This window comes from Paramisgurnus dabryanus, chromosome 2 (assembly GCF_030506205.2).
Source record: "Paramisgurnus dabryanus chromosome 2, PD_genome_1.1, whole genome shotgun sequence".
NCBI classification, from domain to species: domain Eukaryota; kingdom Metazoa; phylum Chordata; class Actinopteri; order Cypriniformes; family Cobitidae; genus Paramisgurnus; species Paramisgurnus dabryanus.
The window spans coordinates 3461645-3481698 of NC_133338.1; the positions used below are offsets into that span (position 1 = coordinate 3461645).

Genomic DNA, 20054 nt, shown 5'->3' on the forward strand with positions numbered 1-20054 from the left:
GCGAGAGCACTGAGATACTGAACTGTGCAGAGAGCCATACCTACCCAAAGCTGTAGTCAGCGCAGAGGTGAGAGAACCATTGGAAAATCGATTCATTGTGCCTTGTGTCCCAGCAGTCATCTGTGGAGAGAGAGAGAAAGAGCCAGCGTGAGCACAGAGATACTGAACTGTGCAGAGAGCCATACCTACCCAAAGCTGTAGTCAGCGCAGAGGTGAGAGAACCATTGGAAAATCGATTCATTGTGCCTTGTGTCCCAGCAGTCATCTGTGGAGAGAGAGAGAAAGAGCCAGCGTGAGCACTGAGATACTGAACTGTGCAGAGAGCCATACCTACCCAAAGCTGTAGTCAGCGCAGAGGTGAGAGAAACATTGGAAAATCGATTCATTGTGCCTTGTGTCCCAGCAGTCATCTGTGGAGAGAGAGAGAAGGAGCCAGCGTGAGCACAGAGATACTGAACTGTGCAGAGAGCCATACCTACCCAAAGCTGTAGTCAGCGCAGAGGTGAGAGAACCATTGGAAAATCGATTCATTGTGCCTTGTGTCCCAGCAGTCATCTGTGGAGAGAGAGAGAAAGAGCCAGCGTGAGCACGGAGATACTGAACTGTGCAGAGAGCCATACCTACCCAAAGCTGTAGTCAGCGCAGAGGTGAGAGAGCCATTGGAGACCGATTCATTGTGCCTTTATGTCCCAGCAGTCATCTGTGGAGAGAGAGAGAAAGAGCCAGCGTGAGCACTGAGATACTGAACTGTGAAGAGAGCCATACCTACCCAAAGCTGTAGTCAGCGCAGAGGTGAGAGAACCATTGGAAAATCGATTCATTGTGCCTCGTGTCCCGGCGGTAGCCTGTGGAGAAAGAGAGAACAGGGAAGGAGAGTGAGTCGACAAGCAAGGAGCTGTGTGAGATAGGCGGTGGACCGCCCTGAGCTAGCTACAGGTACACGGATGAGAGAAAGTTTATACCAACGCTGATTTGAGTTATTCTGCCTCCAGGAAGGAAGAGGAGCGCGCCACGGGCAGAGGGAACCAGAGGCGGGAGCCCGTTCCCCGACGCAACCTCCACCCCCCTGTCACTCACTTGCTCGTGGCCCCTTGGAGGACAGATCCAGATATTAGTTTTAATTTCCCTTTCCCCAAATCCCCAGAAGCTTTTAAATATTTAAACAAATAAAGAATATTTTTATACTTACCTGTTTCTCGTTGTTGTTTGGTCATTGGGTTGGTTTTGGGGACCTCCTCGAGGTGGGAAATGAGAAGGGGCGTGGCTTAACCACTAGCAGCCAGCCCCTGGCTTGTGACAGATTTTGGCGTAGTCGGCAGGGCCCCACCTCGAGTTGAGTAACCAGACTAGCCCAATGACCGACAACGCGGGGCCCGCAGCCCAACCCCGTGCGGTGCCTGTCTTTATGGGCAGCCCTTGGGTCCAAAAGTATGGAGGGATAGAGTCGGGAATACGACTAACGGAATGGAAGGCCCAGTTGGAGTATTTAGCCGACCTGCAAAGCCTTAGTGTAGCCCAGCGGCTCCAGTTCGTGTTAAACTCCCTAGAGGGAGAGGCGCGGCGAGAAGTACAGGCCGCCCCTGAAGCTGTCCGAGCCAGTGCCCAAACTATATTTCAGTTCCTTACCGAGCAATATGGTGACCACACCCCCGTAGCTGTCCTCCGTTCCCAATTCTTCAACAGTAAACAAGGCCCCCGACAACCCATTAGAGCTTTTGCCCTGAGACTGCGAGAACAGTTCACCCGGCTACAGGCCCGCCGCGACCATGGATTGGGAGATGGCGAGACTTTGCTGCGCGACCAATTTCTCCTGGGGATGAAAGAGGGCCCCGTGAGACAGAGTTTGAGGGTCCAGTTTCGCAGAGACCCCGACCTCACATTTGAAGATCTAAGGAAGGAGGCGTTAGCCTTAGAGGGCGACGAGGTCGAGGTGAGTGAGACCCCAGTATGTGCAGCGGTAAACGAGAGTGTGCCACCACCACCAGAACGCACGGATTGGAAGCAGGCTCTAAAAGTAGAACTGATGAAGGATGTCCGGGAGCAGATGTCAGAGTTATCTAAAACGCTTCTGGGAGAGCTGCGCCAAGGTAGGGCGCGGGAGGAACCAAGGCCGGCACCCCGAGAGCGAGTATACTCGGAGAGGAGCCGAGAGCCACCGGGACGCCCAAACCGTTATAATCGACCCCGTTTTGAATGGGATGACCAGGGACGACCAATTTGCAATCGTTGTGGTGAGCCTGGACATTACAGTCGTCAGTGTGGGCCTCGCAGGGCATCTGAAGGGGGTTTTTAGGACGACCGGCCACAGTGGGTCGTGTGGCCGGGACCCCTCGAGAAGACCCGGGAAGAAGGGACAGCTCTAGGCAGCAGATGATCGGGCATAGCCCGGTGGCAGAAGTAAAAGTGTGTGGCAAATGGATTCAGTGCCTGGTAGACACGGGCTCACAGGTAACGATGTTCGCAGAAAGCCTCTCCAAGGAGATATTCGGACAGGAAGGAACACGAGGAACGGAGGCCCCCTGGCTGACGTTGAAGGGCGCTAATGGCCTAGAAATCCCCTACATTGGCTATCGCCTGGCGGATCTTGAAGTGCATGGGGTAGTCGTCCCCCAGAAAGGTGTGATCATTGTTGAAGATCGGTGTTTGGGCGCCCACCGAGCCCTATTGGGCATGAATGTCCTCTCCGAATGTTGGGAGGAGATATTCCAGGCTAGGCCTGGTCCGAGGATTTCACCCACCGAGAGACCCAAGTGGGAGCGTGTAGTGGCCGACTGCCGTCGGGTCCAAATGAACCAGGTGCGTAGAAATCGGGAGGAAGTGGGAAGAGTAATGTGTCGTTTTGCTTTGTCTATTCCCCCTAGGAGTGAGGCCATCGTATGGGCGAGAGTGCCCCTTCGAGAAGCGAGCCCAGAGGAGTGGGTGTTAGTAGAGCCACATACAGACTGCCCACAAGTGGAGGTAGCACGGGGACTAGCGGCGGTCCACCGGGGGAGAATCCCGGTAAGGGTACGAAACGAGCACCCCTATGCAGTACAGCTACACCGGCATCAACGACTGGCCCGGCTGACGACGGTCACACCCCACCAGGTGAGGGAAGAGAGGGACGTCAGTTTTCGTCAGGTGTGCCCCACTGTGATCGAGGTGGCCCTGACCCAGTTGGATGCCCCGGCGAGTAACCAGGAGAGAGGTGTGCCAAGACACCTAGCGGGTGAGTCACTGCAAGGGGACGACCTGGGACAGGTACAGACACAGAAACTGCAGGCACTCCTTCGGAAGTGGCAACATGTGTTTGCGAGGCACGATGAGGACTACGGGTGCACCAGGGTGGTGGAACACCACATCCCCACTGGGGATGCAGGGCCAAGTAGGGAGAGATATCGACCGATCCCACCTACCTTGTATGCGGAAGTACGTACACTCCTGCAGGGCATGTTGGGCCGGGGCATTGTCAGAGAGAGTAGCAGTCCCTGGGCGGCCCCCATCGTGCTCGTACAGAAGAAGACGGGAGCCTGGAGGTTCTGTGTGGACTATCGCAAGCTGAACTTGGTAACCAAGAAAGACGCCTTCCCCTTACCACGAATCGAAGACTCCCTTGCTAGCCTCACGCAGTCAGCCTGGTACTCCACCTTAGATCTGGCCAGTGGATATTGGCAGGTGCAAGTAGCCGAGGCCGACCGGGAGAAGACCGCCTTCACGACCCCGTTCGGACTATTCGAATGGGACCGGATGCCCTTCGGACTCTGCAACGCTCCGGCCACCTTCCAACGCTTGATGCAACGTTGTCTTGGAGGTCAGTTGATGGAGTCAGTATTGGTATATCTGGATGATGTGATTGTGTATTCCCCAGATTTCGATTCCCACCTCCGGCACCTAGAGGAAGTCTTCCGAGCCATGGAAAGGTACGGGCTGAAGCTGCAGCCGGACAAATGCCACCTGCTGCGGCGAGAAGTGAAGTTCCTGGGCCATGTGGTCAGCGCAGCGGGGGTGGCCGTGGACCCCGAGAAAGTCTCGGCAGTGAAGGAGTGGGACGCGCCTAAGACTGTGAGGCAAGTACGATCCTTTCTGGGATTCGTGGGATATTATAGGCGATTTATTAAGGACTTCTCAAAGATTGCCAAGCCCCTTAACCAGTTACTGGTCGGCACGGGACGAAGCCGGGGCCGTGGGTCGCCCTCTATTAACTGGGACAATGATTGTGAGATGGCTTTTCAGAGGCTGAAGCAGGAGTTGTTACAGGCCCCCATCTTGGCGTATGCTGATTTTTCTGAACCTTTTGTCTTATATACAGACGCGAGCAACCTGGGATTGGGGGCAGTATTGGCCCAACGGCAAGAAGGAACAGAGCGGGTGATCGCTTATGCGAGCCGGAGTCTCCATCCGGCAGAGAGGAACGACGCAAATTACAGCTCCTTCAAGCTGGAACTGCTGGCCCTGAAGTGGGCCCTAAGCGAAAAGTTCAAGGACTACCTTTGGGGAGCTAAGGTAACAGTCATCACAGATAACAACCCTCTAGTACATTTACAGACGGCGAAGCTGGGGGCCGTGGAACAGCGATGGGTGGCTCAGCTGGCCAACTTCGATTACAAGCTGCAGTATCGGCCTGGACGAGAGCACACGAACGCGGACGTCCTCTCAAGACTGCCCGAGGGAAAGAGCCCCAGACGCCAGGGGGATCGAAGGGAGAATAGCCGTGAGGAGGGCTACATGATAGGGGCCGTGGAGGCGCCAGGAGGCCAGCAGGAGGCTGCACCAGGGAATTGGGGGTGGGACCCCCGCCGGTGGATAGAAAGGCAGGCCCAGGACCGGGACGTGTGCCAAGTGAAGACGTGGGTAGAGCAGGGCCGACGGCCCACGTCGGTGGAGAGGCTAGCCCAGACGGAGGTTGGGAAGAAGTTACTGGGACAGTGGGAGAAGCTGGAGCTACAGGAGGGGGTGCTCTGTAGGAAGACGTGCGATCCGAAAGTGGGCGAGGAAGTGTGCCAGATCGTGGTGCCAGCCAACCAGGTAAACGCATTGGTCTCAGCCTATCATGACCAGTTGGGACACCAAGGACAGGAGAGGACCGTATCCCTACTGCGTAGGTTCTTCTACTGGCCGGGATTGGAGGCGTCTGTGCACAACTTAATCCAAGCTTGCCCCCGGTGCATGCTGTTTAAATCTAGACGAGAGGCCCGAGCACCGATGGTACCCATCCACGCGAAAGCCCCCCTCCACATAATGGCAATGGACTTCCTGACGCTGGGCCGCCCTCAGGATCGGTATCAAAATATTCTGGTCATCACTGACCTGTTTACCAAATACGCCTGGGCAGTCCCGACGCTCGATCAGACAGCCAACACCACCGCCACAGCTCTATGGCGAAATGTGTTCCAGACATTTGGATGTCCCGAGTTCCTGCACTCCGACCAGGGGGCAAATTTTGAATCTAAGGTAATCCGTGAGTTATGCCAGTTGTATGGATGTACCAAAACCCACACCACGTCGTACCATCCCCAGGGAAATGGAAGCTGTGAGAGGTTCAATCAGACCCTACTGGGGCTACTGGGGACCTTAGATCAGCGACAGCAGAGCGATTGGGTGAGTGCTTTACCAAACCTTTTGCAAGCATATAACAACAGTGTTCATAGCACGACGGGGTATGCCCCTACTTACCTGATGTTCGGCAGGCACGTACGGATGCCCACTGACCTGGTCCTGGGAGTAGCAGCAGACCGGGAAGAAGTGAGTGTGACGGAGTGGGTGGGGCGCCATCACCAGCGCTTACACTTTGCGTATGAACAAGTTTCTAGGAAGATACAGACGGCAGGAGAAAGGAACAAACGATTGTATGATCGGACTGCTCGAGATGCCCCCCTGTTACCAGGTGAGAGGGTCCTGGCAAGGGATAACCGGCGGCAAGGAAAGGGAAAGCTGAGCGACCGCTGGGAGGCCATCCCGTATGTGGTTTGCAGGCAGCAGAGACCGGGACAGCCGGTGTACACCATCCGGCCCGAGGAAAAAACCTGGCCCCAAACGGGTAGTACATCGGAACATGCTTCGCCCCTGTCCGAATTACCCCGAGGCTGTGATAGAGGGGCCCACAGAGCCAGTGCCAGCGGCCCCCTGGATGGAAGGATGGGCTGTGGTACCAGATCGACCCGTAGCGGCGCTACCCCCGGCCGCCCAGATACAGCCAGAGATAGCACCCGAGCCAGCTGAACCCCCAGTGGCCCAGATACCGCCTGAGTTGGCACCTGAGCCGGTTGAACCTCCGGCGGCCCAGATGCAACCAGAGGTAGTACCCGAGCCAGTCGAATCCGATTCACCCGTGAGACGCTCCCAACGGGAGAGCCGAGGACGCCCCCCTGCCCGATACGGTGAGTGGACAACGCCGAGGCATTCCAGGGACTGGAATGCATTGGCGGGGGAGGATGTCACAGGAGTGACGATCTTTTAGGCGGAACCAAAAATCGGGAAAGTTTGGTTCCGCCCGGATGTTTCCGCCCGGACCGGTAAGAGGAAACACCGGACATCCGGTAGCGCCGCGAACGCTGTAATCAGCCGAATTACATACAGCTGAGTGTCATTAAGAGGAGCGCCGGGTGATTGGACGATGGCAACACTCAGGAGAGTATTTGAGGGCAGTTTAAACCACAGTTAGTGTGCTTATTATTCCTGTTGGTAGTGTGTATCGTAGCGCCGAGCTGGGCTCACCGGGTACGCTGTTTTGGATGATTGTAACTGCTCTCTCTCTCGTTGGATTATAGCCTTCCATTGATGAAGATACCGAAGACCTTATAGGTAGAAGAATTAAACGAATACTGACCTTGGATGAAAGAAACGAAGGAAGGAAAGACGCATCATTGTGAGTATACGATTGTGGAAAAGTGGTGTTGGTGGCTGAAAACCACTTTGTTTATGCATCTAGAGTCCTAGCAGTGTGAGATAAATCTTGGAGAGCGTGGGACGAAGAGAGTACAGCAGCTGTGAGTAACGGAGTCTTTTTATGGATGTGTTGTACATATATTTGACCTGTGTATCTCTTGAGTGTTTTCGAAAGAGAGTGGGTGGCCCTACCCCTGAACCAGCGCGGTGGGTGAGCCAAAGGGTCTTTGTGCTGAAACAGCTCCAGTGACAAAAACAAACACTAGGCCAAGTTAACATCTCCATATTCTTCGTCCAGAGTGAGGTGAAGGAAGACGGGCGTCTATTGTGTGCACTAGCGTGGTGGGTGAGTCTTGGATGTAGAACTTTTCACTTGAAGTGGTGCTGTGTAATGCTGTGTATTGCAGTGAGATTGCTGTGTCTTGTCTGACGTACCCCCGCCTCCAGTCACTCGTTCTTGAGACGACGAAGAGGAAGAACGGTTCTAGAGTAAAAGCCTGTACCTGAATATGCTGTGAGTGTGTTTCAGTTTGAAAATCTCAGAGTGGCGTCTCGAAGTATTTTCCCAGCCAAACGCTCGGCGGACCTGAGTTTAGGAGTGGCGGTGAAGAACTGTGCTATTGACGGTGTGTGAGTATTATCTATAATATTGCTACTTTACCTGTGTCTTTTTATCATCACAGAGTTGGAGGCGAAGGAGATCCGCCGGCCCGAGGTCTCGACGAAAGGGCGCCCCGGTCCAGTTTTCGATTGACCAACGGGTCTCGAGGAAAGGGCAGCGCTCGACCCGGTGTGCCGGCGTGACGCCCTCGCCCCTCTGTAGACCAACGAGCCCGCCGTGAGGGTTTTGGCCCCCGGCGTCACATAGGAAAACACTGTCTAGCTGACGCATCGCGCAGCCAGTTACCGTAAGTCCGCCACCCTGTTAAAGTAATACATGACCTGTTAAAACTGCCAAATCCACAGGGACGAGGAGTGTGTTGTGAGAGCTGTGCAGAGAGCCAGCGAGAGCACTGAGATACTGAACTGTGCAGAGAGCCATACCTACCCAAAGCTGTAGTCAGCGCAGAGGTGAGAGAACCATTGGAAAATCGATTCATTGTGCCTTGTGTCCCAGGAGTCATCTGTGGAGAGAGAGAGAAAGAGCCAGCGTGAGCACAGAGATACTGAACTGTGCAGAGAGCCATACCTACCCAAAGCTGTAGTCAGCGCAGAGGTGAGAGAACCATTGGAAAATCGATTCATTGTGCCTTGTGTCCCAGCAGTCATCTGTGGAGAGAGAGAGAAAGAGCCAGCGTGAGCACTGAGATACTGAACTGTGCAGAGAGCCATACCTACCCAAAGCTGTAGTCAGCGCAGAGGTGAGAGAAACATTGGAAAATCGATTCATTGTGCCTTGTGTCCCAGCAGTCATCTGTGGAGAGAGAGAGAAGGAGCCAGCGTGAGCACAGAGATACTGAACTGTGCAGAGAGCCATACCTACCCAAAGCTGTAGTCAGCGCAGAGGTGAGAGAACCATTGGAAAATCGATTCATTGTGCCTTGTGTCCCAGCAGTCATCTGTGGAGAGAGAGAGAAAGAGCCAGCGTGAGCACGGAGATACTGAACTGTGCAGAGAGCCATACCTACCCAAAGCTGTAGTCAGCGCAGAGGTGAGAGAGCCATTGGAGACCGATTGATTGTGCCTTTATGTCCCAGCAGTCATCTGTGGAGAGAGAGAGAGAAAGAGCCAGCGTGAGCACTGAGATACTGAACTGTGAAGAGAGCCATACCTACCCAAAGCTGTAGTCAGCACAGAGGTGAGAGAACCATTGGAAAATCGATTCATTGTGCCTCGTGTCCCGGCGGTAGCCTGTGGAGAAAGAGAGAACAGGGAAGGAGAGTGAGTCGACAAGCAAGGAGCTGTGTGAGATAGGCGGTGGACCGCCCTGAGCTAGCTACAGGTACACGGATGAGAGAAAGTTTATACCAACGCTGATTTGAGTTATTCTGCCTCCAGGAAGGAAGAGGAGCGCGCCACGGGCAGAGGGAACCAGAGGCGGGAGCCCGTTCCCCGACGCAACCTCCACCCCCCTGTCACTCACTTGCTCGTGGCCCCTTGGAGGACAGATCCAGATATTAGTTTTAATTTCCCTTTCCCCAAATCCCCAGAAGCTTTTAAATATTTAAACAAATAAAGAATATTTTTATACTTACCTGTTTCTCGTTGTTGTTTGGTCATTGGGTTGGTTTTGGGGACCTCCTCGAGGTGGGAATTGAGAAGGGGCGTGGCTTAACCACTAGCAGCCAGCCCCTGGCTTGTGACAATTACACCAAAAATAAAAACTTCTGATTAATTTTTTGCACTGTATATCTGAGGTAGAGAAAACTTATTTAAGGGATATTTCAGGACATTTTTAAGTAACGTCTGAGGTAAGAAATTCACCTAACATTTACTGAGTAATGTCCAAGCCCACCCAACTCATATTTAAAAATGAAGCTCAGGTTTTTATTTAATTTTGTTATATCATTTTATTATACACTATACATACTCTGCTAAAGACCATTAGTCAAGTTACTGTTCAAAGTGTTGTGATGAATGTATTACTCTGAGCAACAAGACATCATGGACTTAAACCCAACACTGAACACAAACCTCATTCGTGACGATCAACAAACATCATAAATTTTACTACAGATAACTAACAGAGACAACAACAACAGCATAAATAAATCTCACAAACACTTAAACAGTCATACTTTTTTATAATAATAGAAAAAAATGCTGAACATTTATCATTTATAAACGTCATAATTTTTACTATTTAGATACAAATACTGTACTGTACCAGTAGTGTTTAGTACCAGTATTTACCACTGAGATACTAGAATGCACTCAAATGATTCAGAGGGTAAAGCCACAGTGACAGCTTTTTTAGTTTTCACGTTTTCTGTTCTTAAGTTTACATATTATCATTAGAAAAAGAGGAAATGCGTATTTATTGTTTTCTTATTCTTAGTTTTCAGCTTTTAGAAACCTTTCATTTAGTATTTTATATTCTGGATGTGAATTCATTTGTTGTGAACAGGTGAGATGATCAGAGGAGCTGAATTTTTACCTTTATAATTAAGAGATGGACTTAATAATGGAAAGAGTTTCTGAGTGAAAGTTTGATCAGTGAAAGAGTAGATATGAGACCTGGACTCTACATCATAAAAACAAACCAAACCCTCCTCATAATCCACAAACACCCCGACCTTCTGTGGTTTCACTTTCAGACACAGAGAGACGGGAGGATCATCACAGGCCAAATATTCATTCTCATTCCTCAGCATCACAGTCCAGAATCCATTCTGAGGAGACAGTGTGATCGATCCCTTTCTGTTAATAGATTCTCTGGCCACTCCTAAAGTCCAATTAGTTTTGTCCTTCACCTGAACCTCAAAATAAAATCTCCCTGAGGTGAATCCCTCTTTTCCCAGGACACAGACAAACCTATCAAATCTCTCTGGATTATCTGGGAGTTCATGTTTAATGTCTCCATGTTTCACTTGTTTTCTATCTTCAGACAGGATGAGATTTGGATGAGCTGTATCAGGATCCAGAGTCACATCCACTGAGAGAGAGATGAGAGAATATGAATGACAATATAAAGATGTTGATGTGTTTATAATAGTAGAGATGATTTTGTGTATGTAAAGTATTATTGTGTTAAAAGTGTAGATCACACATTGTACCTGCATACTGCTGCATCTTCATCAACACTGTCAACACAAATCACAATAAAACATCAACAAGAGATTAGAGAAGAAACTTTAAAACACTGGCAGATAACAAGAATCAGTAACTATATCTCTATAGCAGATGATTTCTTTATAATTGCAGTTACTGGCAGTTACATGTGGACTTAAAGTTTTGAGTATAATCTCTAACAGTGGACGTGCATGCAAATTAATTTTTTTTGCAATTGTCATTTTTCTAAAACTTCATAAACATTAAACAGAGGGGGAAAATATCTGAGGAAAAAATGTATGAGGAAAAAATTAAAAGCAAACAAATGTTTTTTGCATTCTTGCAAGACTCATATTTACTCAATCTAACTTATATTTACATCACTACTCTTTCTTTTAAAATAATAAAGTTTGTTTACATTTCAAACATTTTTATGGATTTTCATATTTTAACATTAACACTTTGGGTTTGAGAAAAGAGCAAAACTATAAATAATCCAACAACAACAATCAAATCAAAAAAAGATTTGAACAACAATCAAAAAAATAAAAAAATAAATGATGAAGGAGAAAAGTTCCAAGGCAATGACCATATAACAAAAGTAAAAAAAATTATGAAAATTCAACCCCTAAAAAATTTAACGGAACGCAATTAAAGCATATTTATTTAATTATGCAAATTTAATTACTTTGATGGCACATTTTTCTAAAAAAAAAACAACACAATTATCTTCCAGTTTGGATGACTAATATTCACCTACCAGTTTGAGTGAGTTTCTCATTGAGAGTCTCCTGTAGTTGAGTCAGAGCTCTCCTCAGAGTCTCCACACTCACATGAGTCGTCATACTGATCTCAGACCAGTTCTTCATGTCTGGAGCTCTGTACATGGATGATGAGTCAATCTACAGCAGGAGAGAGGGAAAGGAGAAATACATCAGCATGAGAGAGAGATAATATTTTTTTTATTAGACTTATATTACACAAAAAAACTCCTATTCCCAATGGACTCTTAACCGTTAAAAAAGGACAAAACAACAATAAAGTAGGCATAAAAATCAATTAACCCTCAATAACAGAGCCTCATTACAACACCAAATACATTCAAATGTGACATCATCAATAGACTTATAGTAAAGAAAATGAATCATAACTCTTGATTTCACCAAGTTAGAAAACAAGACTATGTTCTTATTTAATAATTTGTTCTTTTTTCTTAAATGGCCAGTTTTGCTTTGCGTAGAATAAAATTCAGAAGTTGAAAAACAAGTATTTTTTCATATTTGAACCCCAAAATAAACATCTCCAGAGAAAAGTTCTCATTACAACTCATAACAACATTACGTACAACTAGAAATAAAGGTTGCAGTCTAGAACAATTCATAAAAGCATGAAAGAGTTTCTTTATCAGAGCAGAAAGGATATGTAGAGGAAACCTCATGAAATAAAAGCATTAACTGCGATAGCACCATGGAGTATTCTCCACTGCAAATCAACTGTTCCCTTGATCAAAGGTGGTTTATACAAGGACCTCCACTCAGGTTTTATGCAAAACACAAGACCTGTACAAAGATTTATCGGTACTTAAAAAAGGTTTTTACACATAGATGCAACATTTTAATGAAAGGAGAGGTAATCCCTTCAACATTTATGGACAAAAGCAAATCAGGAAAAGAGTCTTAGGAACTCGGGAACTAACGCAATAGTCTGTTAACAACTCCATTTCAGTTGATTTAAGCGCAGCTTGCCATTTCATGAGAAACTGGGTGACCAGACGAATAGATCTGATTCCCAAATGTTGAGCTAATGCTGCTTCATTCTTAAAATCTGGCCCTATGTCCAGTAACTGACTGAGAGTAACAATGTTATGTTCAATCAACAATTTACTAACCCCAAGGAAAAAAGAATTGCCTGTTAAGTCTAACCGGGAGCCATAGATTAAGGGCTCCTCCAGTAGCCAATGAAGGGAATGTGAGTTTTCTGGTCATTGAAAAACATAGACTCCAAACATAAAAAAATGTTCTTGGTAACATGGAGGTATCCAGTTTTAGGGGATCCATTAAAAAAAAGTGCTTTGTCGAGCCCCAACGCTGCAAACTGTGTAAAATCTGGCAAGAAACTAAGGCAAGACAAAAAATGTGTGATCTATGTTGAAATTGCATCTGTCCTTTTGCAGCCTGATCTGAATTGCTAGTTATTACAATGAAACTAACATTATGATCTGTCTGAGTTAGCGAAAGTACATCAACACCTACTATGTTTACAACATTTCATTCATATAACTTCATGACATTGTGAGTTATTTACTAAGTCATACAGTCAGACTGTCTCTCACCATAACTTCATCCATGGGCTTTTGAAAAGGAGCTGGCAACAACCGCTAGTTATATCCACATTGTCGTGCATGCTGAGTTACTTCGCTTCAGCTGATAAATTAAACTTTTGCCAAATCCCGTAGGAGGGACGGCAAAAACATCTTTCCGATAAACAAATGGCTTGATCGCGATTCTCTGTTCCTCTTAAAATCAATGCACTGTCAATATCTTCTAGAATAGACTTTATTGCAGAATCTACACATCTCAATTCTCTAGCGCCAGCCGTCTTTGTTGTAAATGGATTCAACAAAAGCGCTCTTTGGTGACATGGTTGATGACGCTACTGTTTATCATCTTTCCATCATCGTATAAAGCCCTCCCTGACAATGTGATTGGTTCGACCAGTTTTGCATCGAGTATAGTTGCGCCACAACGGAGCGATACCAGACCGAACTTCCTGACCTGAAACGTGTTGGCTGGGCTAAGTTCGGCTAGCACCCAGGCTAGCAAAAAGCAGCATGCCAGCTAAAATGTGATGGTCCATCCAACAGTCTTTGCACAAACTGCAGACGGAAGGCTGCAATTCTGATTTGAAGGTGTATCGGTCCTTGACCACCTTCCTCCTTGGGCAAAAACAATACATTTTGTGAGACCCAATGGAAACTATCCCCACAAAAAATCCACCAGAATAGTCTGGATTTTTGAAAGCTGCTAGAAAAGAGGATCTACACAAGCAAACTTATACCATAAGGAAGATGCCACTAAATTATTAACAATTAAAATACATCCTCTGTATGACAATTTTGGAGACAACATTTTCAATTTTTCTAGCTGTCTTTTGACTTTTTCAATTAGACCTTCCCAGTTTTTATGAACTTTGGTCTCATCGCCTAAAAAGACCCCCAATAGGAGGAACCCCTGTACAAACTCCAAAAAGAGCACATAGACCACCGTAGATCTTGAGAATGCTTGGAAAATCACTATAGAGAACTTTTTCTATAATTCTGATCTAAAACCAAAAGCTTCCAAAACCCTCCATAAATAAACATGCTCAACATGACCAAAATCCTTCTCTTGATACAATAATATCAGACCACAATCTAAATTTAGCATCTTAGAGACATCAAGAATATCCATAATCAGGGAAACATTATCAAAGATTGACCTACCAGAGACACAGTCTGTTCAAGATGTATAACCTGGTCTATAACCTCTGCCAATCGGCAGCATTTCTCTACAGTAACCGCAGACACATCTTTCACTTCATGACTCCGGGTCAATGAACTCAAAAATTTTGAGTGCATGGCCGTCATGCTCCCCATAAAAACAGGTAGGATGCGGCCCAAAACAACTACCAACGTAAACTTAAAAACAACAACAGATAAACAACCAACAAAGAAAAAGCAAGAAAAAAATATTAACTTACAGAGATCCAAACACACTCGCACCACTCAGTCCACACCTCACCCCAACAATCACACCGGCAGAGAGAGAGAGAGAGAGAGAGAGAGAGAGAGAGAGACCTGAACGAGATGAAGATGATCTTCACTGTGTTTGATCTTCTCCAGCTCACTGTCTCTCCACTTCAGCTCAGTGATCTCCTGCTCCAGATCTTTAATGAGATCTTCATCCTGTTTCTCTTCTGCTTTCTGTTCCTCCTCCATCATCTCCAGCAGCTCAGTCTGACATCTCTCAATGGATCTGATCAGATCACTGAAGAGCTCAACACTCGCTGCTTTCTCCTGCTCTCTGCTTCTCTGAGAAATCAGTTTCTCATTACAATTTATCACCTTTATTTAAAAGACAAATCAAAACATTATCATCCATCAAATATTTCACATCTTCAACTCACTTTTCTGAGTTCTGCTGAGTGTTTGATGTCTTGAATCTTCTTGATTCTCTTCTGGATCATCTGCTGAATGTCTGTCTGTGTCTTCATCAGTTGAGTCTATAGACAGACACATTTGATCATCTTCTGACAAAAGATCATGTTGTTTGAATATGTGGGTGATTCTCACGAAAACTTGGTTTGAAAAATGTCAAGCATGAAAATGTAAAAATTGCTTAAATTTACTTTTTTTCACACCAGACATTAGAAACAAAGTCTGGAGTATATGGGAACATTAATTTAAAAACGTTTACTTATCATTTAACACTTTTTGTAACATAATTTCAAAAGTAAGTCCTAAAAAATCTCATTACCGCAACAGTCAGAAAACATCAACACTGTTAGAAAAGCTAATATAATTTCACATTTTTAAAAATGGATTATTAATAGTCATGCACAGTAAATTGAAACTCTGAAATAATATTTATTTTAAATTTAACGTTTTTTTTATTTTGTTTTATTTAGCTCATATACCGCAACACCTTCCACAATTTGCAACTATTTTTTTTTTATATTTCGAAGAAACCTGACACATTTTCAAAATGACATGACAAACCTGAAAGAACATAATTTGGAGATTCTGCACATGCGTTTAAAATCAAAGTATTATGCTTCTATTAATGAAATTAACATTTAATAAGTATCTGTTGCGGTAATGATACATAGGTTTCGGAAATGAGGTTAATTATTTCGGTAATGAGAATACATATACTAGCCTGAGATTTTGTTAAAAACAAATTATAAAGTAGAAAAAACTGATAATATTTACAGCATCATGCGTTGAAGTTCAAAACTGTTTTATTGTGTAGTCTTTGAAAAAAATATTATAGAAAAAACATGAGAACAGGAAGGCCTATATTAATATCCCTTTGTGTCATATTTAAGTCCCCATTTATGCATTTAACATACTGAAATAAGATGGTCTTGATGACATATGCTGCCTACAAATGCGAGCTCTGAAGGCTGCAGCCAATGTCAGCTGGATATCAAAAAACATTTGTGTAAATAAGATAAAAAATATTTCCTTGCTGGATATGATTTGGTCTTCTGACCTTTTATCATTCTGTATCTGTTTCCATTAATACGCGAGAGAGAGAGAGAGGCTGTGTCCGAAAGCTTAGACAGCTGACTTGTTGACTCGCTGCCTTATGAGACAATGACAATGAGAAATGCTTTAGGACAGACTTCAAAGGCAGCAAAATTGAATTCAGGTTGAAATGTAAGCAGCCCTCTCTATGTTCCGTGATGTCGCAAATCTGCTTGTGGTGCGGAGGTCTGATGGACCCACTCTGTGTGCTCTGCTTGGGGCTTCTCCACCTAAAGGCGGCAATTGTTGGCTCAGGGTGTCCCTTATTGTGAGGATCTCCCGATGAAGGTGCTCAGGACCCGGCTCAACATCGCCCTTTGATGTTTCTTACTGCAGTGTCCCACTGCCGGCAAAGAGCCGCAGGTGGTTGTCCTCCCCTCTCTCACCACTTCAGTTTGTCGCCGAGAGCCTGTGTCCTGAACCGGGAGCTGCCATGTCTGTTTCCTTTGGGTTTCCAGCGGAGGAAGATGAGATGTCTCTGAGAGCGTTGGACGGAGACTGGGACCAGGCTCCACGTGGTGCATCAGCCACACAGCCCTCCTTCTACAAGGAACTGGTGCGCATTCTCTTCAAAGCCTTGCAGGACTTGGAGATTGAGTGGAGCACCCCACAAGATCCCCAGAGAAGCAAGCTTGACTTTTGTTTTCTTCACTTGGGCCGCCCCGCTGCCGCTCAGAGAAAAGTCACCAAAGCGTGGGCTACCCCTCCCCCCATTTTTTTTCTTAGGTAGGCTACCTGTGTATTCCCCCCATCAAGGACGCTGTGGCTGCTCACCTCTGCCCCTTGTCCACTTCCTTGGATGGTGTGGCACAGCTTTGAGGATAGTGAAGCCTCATGACAGCACACCTGTCCGAAAAAGCATACCCGCGCTGGGAGAGGCTCTGTCTGCATTGCACACTATGGCGATCCTACAGATCTTTTAGGCGCAGGTGCTTAAGGCTCTGGATGAAGGCAGCACGGATCTAAATACCTTCAGGGATCTGAGGATGGCTACGAATTTCACGCTAAGGGCCACGAAGACCACTCATGGTGCTCATGCACAGTCACGCCCGTTTCTCTATCCGGCCTGTTTGGGGACACGGTGGCCACAATCACGGAGCATTTCTCGGAAGCGGTGAAAAGCTCTAAGGCTATGAGCCACTTCCTACCTCACCACCCTGTGTCTCATGGACCAGAACCGGTGGTGCATCGCAAGAGTCCCTGGCACAAATCCTCCAGTATATGATGCAAGAAACCGGGTCCTGGGGGACTGCCGTCCGGAACGAAGCCGTGTTCCTGACAAGAGTGCTGTGAAGAAGAGAACGCTGAGCGGCGGAAAAGAATGAGAGTCTCGTTGGATGTCCCCCTGGCTGTTGCGGGCGACGCAGGGACTTTATGTTGAAATGTTTGTCTGTTAAATGTAATAAAGATTGTTATTTTGTCAAAAACAGAGCATTCTTCTCTTCAGTTGGTTTTGTGTTGCTCGCCTCAGGGCCCGTCCTCACATAAGCGTCTACAACACGCCCCCCCCCACTCTCGAACACAACCCACATGCTGCGAAGACAGCGGAAAGGGTTAATGCACAGTCCTAATGAATTGTGCAAAAACCCGCTTTCTGTAACAGCGCTGGGCGCTTATAGGCCATCCTCTCTGGTGTCTGTGACTCACGCACTGCGCAGAAAGGAGGTAGTCTCCCTTTGTCCCTCGCCCCCACGCAGCAATCTGACGCTGCAGACAGCGCGCGTTGTGCGGTCGCAGGGAGCTGAGATGCAGGCACACATGGGATCCAACTTTGTGGATCTTGTGAAGCAACTGCTGTTGCAGCGCCTAGACGCGTGGCGTGCCATCGCTAGGTTGTCTTTGATACCTGAAAGTGGAAAGAAAGCATTACATTAAATTAGCATGTCTCACAACATTGGAAGAAAAAAATGTATGTACACATCATAATATACTATAGACTTGTTGCGTTGTGTTGTGTGTGTGTGCCATGTACATTTCCTAACACTGTAGTGTGTTTTTTGCTAAATACACCTGCTAGTAATATCTCCAAACCTAACCTCTTTCTCTCCTTCCTTCTGTGCTCCTCGAGCCATTCTGGGTTGTTGTAAAGTTTCTCCCTGAACTTTGTCAAACTGGCCTTTGCTTAAGTTTTTTTTCTCACTTGCTGATTGTCTACAATGAAGCATCATAAAGCAAAATATCAACAGTTATTACATTTTAAATTTGTATTTAATTCATAAGATATATTTAAAAGTAATAAACAATATGCTTAAATTCTCATTTCCGAAACAGAAGTTCTCTTTACCGCAACTGCTATTAAATAATTGCGGTATATGAGAATGGTGTTGCGGAGGATGAGGTACCCCAGTATGTTTTGCTAAAAATAGAGAAGCCATGAAGGCTTTGCTCATTTTTTATTCAGTGCATATAATTAGACTTTAATAAAGAACATTTTCATAAAAAAATTGTAAATCAAAAATTTTTCGAAATGTAGAAAACTACCTGTTTCGGTAATGATAATCAAAATGTTGTGTAAGCATTCTGACAAGAGAATATTTCAAATTTAACTGGAAAGATATAAAGAGATGATCTTACCTGGTAGCCATCTTGAAGTAACTGGTCCATGTGCTTGGTCACTCAAAATCAAACTTTATTAAAATTATGTATGTGTGCTTAAACTGTTCTCAAAAAGTGTTGCGGAGGATGAGAACATCAGGCACGGACACAACATTTTCCTAATTTTTCTTCATTATTATTATACATGAATATTCAGTAAATTATTTTTCTGTCATCTAAAGTAGTCTAGCAAAACATCAATTTATTTTTTTTCTAAATATTTTTGTGTTAATTTGTTTAAATTACAACATAACGCATGTTCAAACATAGCCGGACGCATTGCGGTAATGAGAATTTAAGCAGAAAATTAGATAAAATTGACAAATTGTATATTCTTATGTTAAAATCACACATTGTGCAAGCTAGAACACAGTATTGTGTTAATTCTGATGCTTTTTAATATTACTATATTACACATTTTATAGCTAAAATCATTAGTGCCGTGGTGTTCCAATGGTTTCGTGAGAATCACCCATGTATAACAGATGAATAAAGCATGTATTAATGTTGTTATGAACTCGTACCTTCTTCTCTTTACTCTCCTCCTCTAGAGGAACAGTGTTGTGATTCTTGTGATCTCCATCATTACAAAACACACAAACACATGTCTGATCATTTCTACAGAAGAGCTCCAGAGGTCTCTCATGTTTCTCACATATATAGTCCTTTATATTCTCCACAGGATCCAGCAGTTTGTGTTTCTTTAAGTTCATGACTCTCTGGTGAGGCTCCAGATGAGTTTCACAGTAAGATGCCTGACATGTTAGGCAGGACTTCAGGGCTTTCAGTTTTCTTTCATCACAGATGTCACAGAGGACTTCAGATCTTCTCAGACTGAACTTTTCTTTAAAGATCAGCGTGATCTCTCTAAGTGTTGTGTTGATCTTGAGCTCTGGTCTTTTACTGAATGTTTCTTTACAGTATGGACAGCTGTAGATCTGACTGTTTTCCCAGCACTGTTTCAGACAGATCCTGCAGAAGTTGTGTCCACATGGAGTGGTGACTGGATCACTGAACACATCCAGACAAATACAACACTGAAGCTCTTCAGACAGAGAAACACTGGAGGATGACAGATCTGAAAAACACAGAGAGAAATCATCAACAATTATCACTGACAGTTTCTGATCTTATGATAATGTTAAGATTTCATATATTAAATAATGTGCTTTGGGTTTTTTGCTTACATGGTGGTTCATCAATACTCTTTCTTCTGGTCCGTCTTGGTTTTGGTGATGTTGGTGAAGATTCTGCCATTGTTCGACTTCTCTTTACAATTTTTTAGGAAACAATCCCAACACAAATCACATTTTACAGCGTTTCAGTTTTCATACTGTCTTTAGTTCACATACTTTACTTCCTGGTTCACTTTAAGCCGTGTGACTCAATGACAACAAACATTAAACGTTGATTTACAACTATACAAATGTTACAGTCATTTAATAAATAATATTATACCGTTACTGTAGATTAAAATGATAAACTAGTTTAACTCATGTATTAACCAGACTTTGTCTAATGTTTTCTAGTTAGACATAAACTCTACTGAACCAGAACACTAACATTAGAAACTTGTTCAGAGAAATTTCTCATATAT

The 20054-nt window shown here is 45.4% G+C and overlaps 1 protein-coding gene across 1 annotated transcript; it reads right to left on the reverse strand.

The window, feature by feature from the left end:
* Positions 1-9175: 9175 nt before the first annotated feature.
* On the reverse strand, positions 9176-19728 carry LOC135783456 (E3 ubiquitin-protein ligase TRIM39-like). The gene is made up of 7 exons (XM_065294187.2): positions 19645-19728; positions 18982-19535; positions 14740-14835; positions 14411-14644; positions 11336-11477; positions 10581-10607; positions 9176-10459 (listed from the first exon to the last, which is right to left on the reverse strand). Exons 1-7 carry the CDS (start codon positions 19712-19714, stop codon positions 9915-9917), a joined length of 1668 nt encoding a protein of 555 aa, XP_065150259.1. The 5' UTR covers positions 19715-19728; the 3' UTR covers positions 9176-9914.
* Positions 19729-20054: the final 326 nt, after the last annotated feature.

What these genes read in the sequence shown, in the direction of transcription:
- LOC135783456 (XM_065294187.2), bottom strand. Translation starts at nt 19,714, where the DNA reads ATGGCAGAATCTTCACCAACATCACCAAAACCAAGACGGACCAGAAGA. An exon ending in TGAGAAACTCACTCAAACTG is followed by an intron (nt 10,608 to 11,335) that starts GTAGGTGAATAT and finishes TTGTGTTGACAG; the next exon opens with TGTTGATGAAGATGCAGCAG. An exon ending in GAAGATGCAGCAGTATGCAG is followed by an intron (nt 10,460 to 10,580) that starts GTACAATGTGTG and finishes TCTCTCTCTCAG; the next exon opens with TGGATGTGACTCTGGATCCT.